This window comes from Opisthorchis viverrini (genome assembly GCF_000715545.1).
Source record: "Opisthorchis viverrini unplaced genomic scaffold opera_v5_9, whole genome shotgun sequence".
In the NCBI taxonomy this organism is placed as follows: domain Eukaryota; kingdom Metazoa; phylum Platyhelminthes; class Trematoda; order Opisthorchiida; family Opisthorchiidae; genus Opisthorchis; species Opisthorchis viverrini.
The window spans coordinates 1214371-1223758 of NW_008751665.1; the positions used below are offsets into that span (position 1 = coordinate 1214371).

At 44.8% G+C, this 9388-nt stretch overlaps 1 protein-coding gene across 1 annotated transcript; it reads right to left on the reverse strand.

The window, feature by feature from the left end:
- Positions 1-845: 845 nt before the first annotated feature.
- T265_00869 (hypothetical protein) lies at positions 846-7230 on the reverse strand (the record flags this gene model as incomplete). Its single annotated transcript, XM_009164764.1, has 7 exons — positions 846-1100; positions 1605-1718; positions 5465-5522; positions 5921-6177; positions 6298-6403; positions 6706-6958; positions 7083-7230. 7 exons carry the CDS (start codon positions 7228-7230, stop codon positions 846-848), a joined length of 1191 nt encoding a protein of 396 aa, XP_009163028.1.
- Positions 7231-9388: the final 2158 nt, after the last annotated feature.

Here is a 9388-nt window from a genome sequence, read left to right on the forward strand (position 1 = left end):
TTGGGTGAAGCTGTCCGTAAACACGACCATGGTTGTCACACAAGAACCTCTTGGGAGAAATCCGTGTTGAGCTGGAGAGATCACGTTGCTAGAAGTAAGGAGATCTGGGATAGTTCGCTTCAGAATGCGTTCCATCACTTTGCACGGCGCGCTGGCGAGGCTTATAAGCCTGTGGCTGCCAGGCAACAGTCGATCACCAGTTTTGTAGATTGGCGTGACAATCGCTTCCTCCCAAGCTTAGGGAAAACGGCCTTCGTCAAGCGACTGACGAAACACCGGGTGTTAGCGATTTGCCAGTGTGGAGGACGTTCCCTTCAGGATCCTTGGATAAACCTCGTCGGGCAGAATGGGTTGATTTTGTGCAAGAGTTGACGAATGTCCTCCACCGTGAAGACCAAGTCGGTTAGAGGATGTTTGTAGTTCCGCCTTGACAACAGTGGATATGACGAGGACGCTGGGGCTGAGTATAGATACGCATAGTGTCTCTGTAAGCCTCAGATACCACTGTTGGGCCACTAGTCGGTTCTCCGTTTCTGTCCCTCAAGAAGAACGCGGATGGCTTGTTTCTGCGGCGGTCTCATGTAGTTGAACAATACGTTTTTGTTTTTTCGAAAAGTTTAGGAGAGGATCGTTGCCGGCGGGCATATCACAAGAAATGGTTACAGGCTGGAGGGCTGGGGGTCGAAAAGTCTTGGGATGAAGGAAGGGATAGTATTGACGTCAAAACTGGGTCCACAATACTAAAGGGTAGCTACCTTGGCAAGGTCGAATCGCGTTGAAGAGTGGAGAGTGTTGATGTCTGAGCTGGACAGGGCGTCTGCAGCGACGCTGTCCGAACCTAGATTTTACTGAACGTCTGTGGTGATTTGGGAAGTATAGTCTAGATGACGCATCTCGCGTGGTTTGCATCCAGCAGGCTTGGCGCTGAAAGCACACGTAAACCGCTTATGATCGGTTTGAATGATACATGATCCCTTTTCCAATAAATGCCGGAAATGGAGGATAGCGAGGTAAATTTCGGGTAATTTACGTTCAAATGTACCTAACGCGTTTGTGCAGCCTGCATTTTCTGCGGGGAAAATTCTAATTGTTGAAATACACTGTTAACAATTTGTTGAAGTACGCTGCCAAAAGCAGCGTTCTCGTGGGTACCTAGGAAAGACAGTTTTGCGGCGTGAGAGATGGCTTGCTTGGCTCTTTCAAAAGCAGAAGTGGCGTCGGAGGTCAAAGTGACAGATTGTTCTTTGAAGCCAAGTAAATCGGTCAGTGGCTGTGAAATATCTGCACAATGAGGGATGAACCACCGAGATTAGTTGATGACACCGATTAAAAGACGAAGGTAAGTGATAGTGGTTGTTTTGAAAAATGATTCTGAGACCAAAATGCACTCGAACAATGGTGGAATACCGGTTGGGTCAATGTGGTGTCACACAACATCTAAGCTGATAACACCAAACAAGTATTCGTTAATGTCCAAACGTATGTTGTAGATGGGAAGACGTTAAAATACTGCCCCGAGATGACCTGCATGCTCAGTTATGGAGGTGCTATCGAATGAAACATCGTCTAGATACGCATACACAAATTTAAACCACGTAAAACACCGTCGTTGAAAAGTTGAAACTTTTGAGCTGAATTTCAAAGACCAGAAGGCGTATGCATGAATTTGAAGTGGCCAAATGGTGTTGTGACAGCTGTTTTAGGGATGTCATATAGAGCTACAGGGATATGATGGTATGCACGTATGAGATCGAGTATGGGAAAATGTCTATGTGGCATAAATTACTTGCGAAATCGTGGATATGCTGTATCGGATACCTTTCTGGGATAGTGGCGTTATTGAGAGAATGGTAACCTCCACAAGTCTTCAATCACTCTAGATTTATTGGGTACCGCGTGCAGGGTTGATAACCAGGGACTCAGTGAAGTTCTATTCACGCCGAGTCCGAGCATGTGTCTGAACTCGTGTTTTGTGATAAGAAGCTTATCTGGATGAAATCGACGGGGATTGGTATGGACAGTTGGAATTTTAGTCTGAATATTGTGAACGACAAAATAAGTGACCGGTTGGTTGTACTGAGATGGAGGAATGAGGGTATGGAAACCTCTGAGTATGCCAGTAAATTGGGAATCAGATGGGATAATTCGGATACCTGTAAATGAAGTTGAGGCACTAATTCTTTTGACCGAGAGGGAACTTAGCGCGTCCAAGAGACGTTTGTGCTGTACAACCGGTGAGTCGTAGTGGGTAAGGAAGTCTGCGCCAATTATGGGTGCTTCGACGTTGGCCAAAAGAAAAATCTACTTAAACGCAAGTCACAATATAAGGTAAGGGGTGGGTATACTTTTGTCGTGTGTAGCGACGCGGGTACCGTTATCAGCTTGCAACGAATAAGATGCGGAATCAGGAAGTGGATTCTTATGTGGTAGCATACTAACATCAGCTCCCGTATCTACGTAGAAAAGTAGACAAGTTGAACGATCGGTCATGTAGAATAGGCGAAAAGCGCGAAGAGGGCCACAGACAGCCGTCACCGTTATTGACTGGCCGGGTTGTCAAGGCCAAGAGGGACGGGTACAAGACGATGGTCGAGACTGTGAAAGTGGTCGATGCTTGTTGATCTCTAGCCGTTGTAGTCGATTGGTCAAGTTGGGAATATACATTATTATCAGTATCAAATTCAGCTTGTAGTCGTGAAATGGAGGCAAGAATGGGATCGAAATCCGAGGATGTAGTGGGTGTAGGGCTAGAAAGGGGTTAACGAGGTGACTGGGGTATGTCTCGGAGATTTTATCCGCCGTTTGGGTTAGCTGTTCCAAGCCGTGTTCATTGACGAAATCACTGATGACGTGAGACACGGTGGGTGGAAGTTTGTCGAGCAATAGTTGTGCCATGATTTATAACAGATCTCCTTCTTCTCTAGCCGCATCATTAGGAAGATGCTGGACGACAGGGGAAAAACGGGTGGCTTAGCAAGTGGTGCGCTGAGTACTGAAAACAGTCTCGAACTGGTTAAACCACACCATGGAATTGCGCGATTTATAGTCTGGTAAACGGTCGCTAATTGCATTCTCGACTAAATTCGATTAATCAGACTTCGTATCTATAGTGACAGGGCAAGAGTGGAAACTGCGACGACTTGAAAAGAAAAGTTAAAAAAATATGTTGAAAGACTCGGGTTTACCAAATTTGTAGTTGTCTGGCTACCCGAAAAGCTACATTACCGAAGGTGTGTAGCAGAGAAATAAAAATAATGACGCTAGATTGATTATAATAAAAGTGTCAGATGGTGCAGACTCACTGAAAACTGTTCTTTTTAAAATAGTTCGTCGTTGGGCCCAGTCAGCGAATAAACAATAGTCCAATTATAGCTGTCCAGAGGTCTTCTTCTAAACAGTTCTCAGTTATAGATTCCGAAGGTAGCCTGAAATGTTGCGGTACCAGAATTGGCGCATGAGACTAGTGGATGACCGCTGTAAGCGCGACCTAAATCAGAAGAAAGAGTAGAAGCACGTGACCACGTTTGTATTGCGTGAAATTGTACAAGTACGCTTTTCGAGAGTTTTTTGTATTCAAACAAAAACGGTTATGAAATTAACAAAATACATAATGTTATAGTGGAAGCAAATAAAGATACAAAGCGACACAGGTCTTCCTCAACTAAATTTATTGCACAAAGGCCGTTTCAAGTTCCAGTTGATATGATACTCGAGATATAGTGATATATTTTCGTATAGGAAACCACTCATGAGGTTGCCGAAAACTCTTCAGCAGCCCATGGCCGATTTTGCCTTTCTTGGCGCTAATCAGTTCGGCGAAATCCCCGAGTCCTCCTACTTGTCAAAATGTGGGCCGATCATGATAAAACATTCTGGCTTAGAATTTTCTGCTCGACCACGAGCACCCGCTTGGCCTTGTGGGACGTCCCGCGGTGAATATAAATACCTGTTAGAATTGTCTCCACCAGAGACCCTCATCTGACCTTCTGTTATGTCATAATAGGTGAAGCAGCAAGACTGCAGAATAGTGTAAGCGGAACGAGAAAAAATATAGGGATTTTTCGACAAATGAAAAATCAAAAAGTTGCGGTGACAATGATACTCACCCTCAGATAGTCACCTCAATTGGGATCGCGTGGAAACAACTTTTAGCATTCATTTCACTTAACATCTCCAGTCACGTGCACGATGGACAGGGCTTACCTTAGTAAACACAGGGCTACCGATGAAAGGAAGAAGGCCTTCGCTGCAGAGATATTTATTCAAAAATGCCAACTGATCGGTTACAGACCATTGAACAAGGAAGCAAAACTCTAATCTGCATCTTAGTTACAAAACCTGGACACGGATCTTCTCCCGAACGAGTCTTCCTGGAGATTCATTGCCTTCGTCGGCCAAATAAAAGCAAATGTTTCAAAGTGGCCCCACGAATTTTGCAACAGAATTCCATTTTTCAATCGACGCAAAGCGAAATTCTACAAACAACACATGCTACTCGCGTGCCTCCCGATCAGTAGTATCACCGTTACACCGGTAGCCACTAGTCACTGAATTTTCCAATGTTTTTTACCTTGACTCCCCCATGTATACAAGCCGAGTATGACAGTTGTTGTTGCACAAATGACTCATAAAAATCGGTAATAGAATGGATCGAATGTAAGAACCCTACTTAAAAAGCCATATCTTAAACCGCTTCGTTCCAGTGCACGGTGGGGCCTATGCTGTCGGCGGCAGATCAGTCCCCAACCCAACATCACGTAGGTAGTACTTTGGAAGGTATTCAGCTATTAGTCTCCTTAACACGACTTTACCGGTGGAGTACGCCGTCAGTAAACACATTAATAGACCTATAGTTCCGTGGCTCTGTCTGAGGTACCGTCCCTGGATTTAGCACAACAAGGAACCGGACAGTTTCAGAGTAAGCTTCTAAAGACGTTTTAAGTTTCAATTAGTTTTTTGTGTGAAGCGTTCAAAACTCCTTGATGATTAGAGCAGGGGGCGTGGTGCTGTTTGAAGGCAGGCCGTCTTTGTTTATTAAAGCGAATTCCATTGCGTCGTAGTCATCGAAGGTCCTTCAGCAAATGTTTTTCATCCGTCGACAGCCCATTAGGGTTTCACCCTTTTTGGGGCTCATCGGGTAGGCAAAATCCCTGGGTTTCTGTCAACCTTACGTTCTACTTGAAACCAAGACAATTGGGCTGTAGATGGATTTTCAGCGGCCTTATGAGTAGTACATTACAAAGATATACATGTATCGCGATATCTGGAATATTGTAGCGAATGAAACAGCCTGGTGCAACACACTGAGTTGCCTGAGAACATCGCAAACAAGCGACTCAGCCGGGTTTGGGGTGAGTCTCTGAAAAAACCAAATTAGTTTGCAAAAGAGTGCATATTTATTAATTTCGTGCAATTTTTTTCAAGTAGAACATAAGGTTGACGGAAACTAGGTGACTGCGCCTACCTGATGAGCCTCAAGAAGGGCAAAATCGGTCGTGGGCTGTCCACGGATTTTCAGCAAACTTGGGAGTAGTACATTACAAAGCTATTCATTCATACCTAATGGTTTGCTATGTTCAGAATCGGTGGTAGAGGATAAGTTTTATTTTTCAAAAGAACGCAACATTGAGATATAAATAAATTCATCATAAGCAAGAAGCGTGAAATACTTACGAGTTGTTCGAATTAAAGGCTCAATACTGACTTTTATTCAGCTGACCAGCCAGGGAAATAAGAATATCACGAAACTGTAAGGGGTAAGTAAGAAGAGAAAAACACCATCGAATCTTCTAGAATGGGAATTAGAGGAGTGTAATTCCTAAAATAATGCACGGATGTCCGTCAACAAGAACGACGTTGTCTCACGTACAGCAAGAAATAAAAAGCGAGCGGAGCAAACCGTCGGATAAAACGGATGCACCCCCCCCCAAGTTGTGTCAGGAGACAGTTCAGCGCGTCAGCAGAGGCTGATACTGACCATTCGGCTATAGGTCGTTGCATTTGAACAGCGAGTTTAAGCGGTCCGAAAACATTTTTCCTCAGTTCACCTAAAACGTACACAAAGGGAAGTGCGGAAAACCGATCCAAGGATCCACGAGCCCTTACATCATCCGCCAAATGCACCAAGCTATGTACATTGCACGTTACAGCCCGTGGTCCATATGTATCGGAAGAATTCTGTACGAATACGCGTGTAAATCAAAGTCAACATAATCGCGTGGAAAGGTGGATGGGAAAATATATACGCAGTATTATACAAATCAGACAAATTTCTATAAACGTTGGTGTCGATCAAACCTGCAAGTACAACAGGTCCTCAGTAAAGTAAACACTATCCGCGGCTTCCCACGGACTACCGTCTTCGAGAGGACGGAAATAACGTTGGAACTCGCTGGATGTGTGCCTGTGCACAGTTGAAATGCGCCGGTTACTTTACGTCCCAGTTGTTTGCGTCAGTTTGCAAGAACAACGCGCTTGATTACCGACCCAAAATTATGGCAACTGCTTCGTTACACCTAGGTATCACAAGAGCATATAATCAAAGTGGATGACATGATCATGTCTATTGGTAGCAGCCCAGATCAAGCGACACCAATATGATATCTGGCACGGTGTCCGCCCTCAGACGGGCATCTAGTTGTGGGAAAGTCATCGCTCTCTCAGGCCTGACTTTGAAAACCATACATATGTCACAACCGTAATAACCGGAATGTTCTTTGGTTTGATGAACAACCTGGCTGGTCTGTCGCAAAAGATGAACAGGACAGATGAACAGGCACACATTCCAAGTCATTAAAAGGAATAAAACCACTATCCGAAACCAAATGCAGTTCGCTTGTCGTGTGTTGCCGGTAGCCTTCGACGTCCAGCGGTTCCGAAACGCCACAACCACAAATAGTCTTGTTCCCGCTTACTCCTACCCAGTTACGAGACTTGGCCAAATTAGGTCTCTCAAATACTTGTGTAGACCGACACCATCGATGTTGAGCACAACGTGAGCGGTGTTAATTCACCCCGCATGTTGACCGTCAACCAGATACTATGCAAACCCGTGCGCTATCCAAGGTGGACATGAACACTACCGGCAATTGCATTGGATGTTGTCAGTATTCGAAGGCAAAGGAGAGCTCTTGGGTCTTTCGGCAAATTAAGATGACGTCGACGCAGAATGAACAACAACATACGTTGGTAGTCGAGGGACACCGGTAGATGCACCAGGGCCTGGCGCATGTCCTCCACAATAGAAGGTGTACGAGGTGTTCAATAATGTTATCCCCAGACCGGACTCATTGCGCTCGGAAGGGATATGTATAGCTAGATACCTTCCAGAATACTACCTAGGTGGTGTTGAGTTGGGGCCTAATCTGCCGCCGAAAGCATGGGTCCCACCGTGCAATGGAACGAAGTGGTTTAAGATGTGGCTTTTTAAATAGGGTTCCCACATTCAATTCATTCTACTTCTTTGACTTTAGAAGGCATTTGTGCAATAAAAACTACCGTATTCGGTCTGTAAACATGACGGGAGTCTGGGTTAAAAACCGCGAAAATAGAATACGTTTTTACTGGGTATTTTGCGCAGCATTATGGTGTTCGCAAAAAGTCATTCTTGACCAGTCTATTTTTGAGAAAACGCGATCTTGAATTGTCGGTGACTTGTGTTTGGATAGCTAAGCACCGAATCCATAGAACTGCCGAAAAGCCCACTTATTCTACCCCTCCATGGGCATTTTCTCACATGTTGAGTAAATTTGCCGCCATAATTTCAGATTATTTGAAATTTTAAATGTAGTTCTACTTCTGCCCATCGATCGTCTTGGGTGTCGCCACCATCTCTGTGGACCATGGAGCAAATACAGGACTCCAACAAGCGGTTCGGATTTGTCAAAAGTGCCTGATCAATAAGATAATGCGCACCTTGGCAGCGTTGCGAGGTAATCTTCAACAATATTCATCCTAAGATGAAATACGCGACGTGTCAGAGCAGAAGCCATCAGAAGTTGATTAGTGCCGGAATTTTACTGCTTATTTAAATAATAGAGGAAACGGTCAATCGCTGAGTGGAAATGATTTATGTACGTCAGGAATATCAGAGCAACGCCTCATTTCAGGTGCATTCACGCAGCTTGTACGAAACTATACCTTGAAGAGATGAATGTAATGACCAAAATGGAAGATTTTGATGCCTTCTTGGTCAGATTGTTGGACGCGGAATTCCGCGAACAGTCAGTGAGTACTTTGAACTTGGTAACATCTTATTAATGAAGGTGTTGGGACTTGATGGACGATCTTGCAACTCTGTATCGGTCCCTTGGCTTTCTGCTCCACCCACTATGGTATATCGGAAGGCACGTAACCCTACACAGATCTTTATGGAGACTAAGTAAAATTACTACAGCTGTACTTATGAGGTAATCATAGAGTCTTTCACAAGGTCGTGCTAAAATCTTCGTGAGGTGGCGAGAACCGGATCCGGATTGGCTGGTATTCTGACCAATCAGGGCATGCATTTGTTTGGTTTGTGTCCTGCTCTTGACATGTCCATCTAAGGCGTGTGATGTTCGGTTATTAGGGACGCCTGGCCTCTGGACAGAAGGTTATTTCTCTTCCACGATGGAGTTGCTCTGACCCCTGTCTGTCAGTAAGGAATATGCTGCGTGCTCTGTCTTCCCAGAGTTCACAGATCAACTAGCGTGGTTAGACCGAATAAGCACGTCACCGGTGGCATTGTTTACTGGGAAGGGAGGAGATAAAAGACCTATCTCATGCACAGATTCACCAAGGCTCATTAAGGGCGAGGTAACGGTTATACATTGATATTCGACACTTTGGATGCCATTGTCTCTGCGGCCACGGTCAAGGTTTCGCGTGCAACCACAATTTATTGTTTAGACGGGGAACAAACAGACGTTTCATTGGTTATTAGACTCTGCGAGTACCCTTCTTGAAGAGCCCACCTCGACTGTCCTGATCGGTCTAGACCACCTGTAATGAATTCCAGGTGGACAAAATTAACAAATTCGTTTTAGTCCTTGGACTGAGAACGGGGAAAGTCGTCGGAACCAGGTGCACCATGACGCTTCAGTAGGCCTATACACCCGACATTTCTGAGGCTGAAGAGGTTCCGTATTCGAAATCTACGTTCCTGCCAAAAGCCGGCAATCCGGGGCGAAAGCAGCGGATGGTCAACTGGATTGTTGATCAACGTACAATGACCAACGGTTCAAACGCTCTTTTTACCAGGTGTCAGCGAGCATGGTGATCACAAGTGATAAAACCGACAGGAATTTTTCGAGGATTTGTCCGAGGGATCAAGGGGAGCAGTTTGCAGACACAACAAACGTTTTTTTATTTTTCCATTTCTTTACCATTTATATTCAACAGGCTTCCA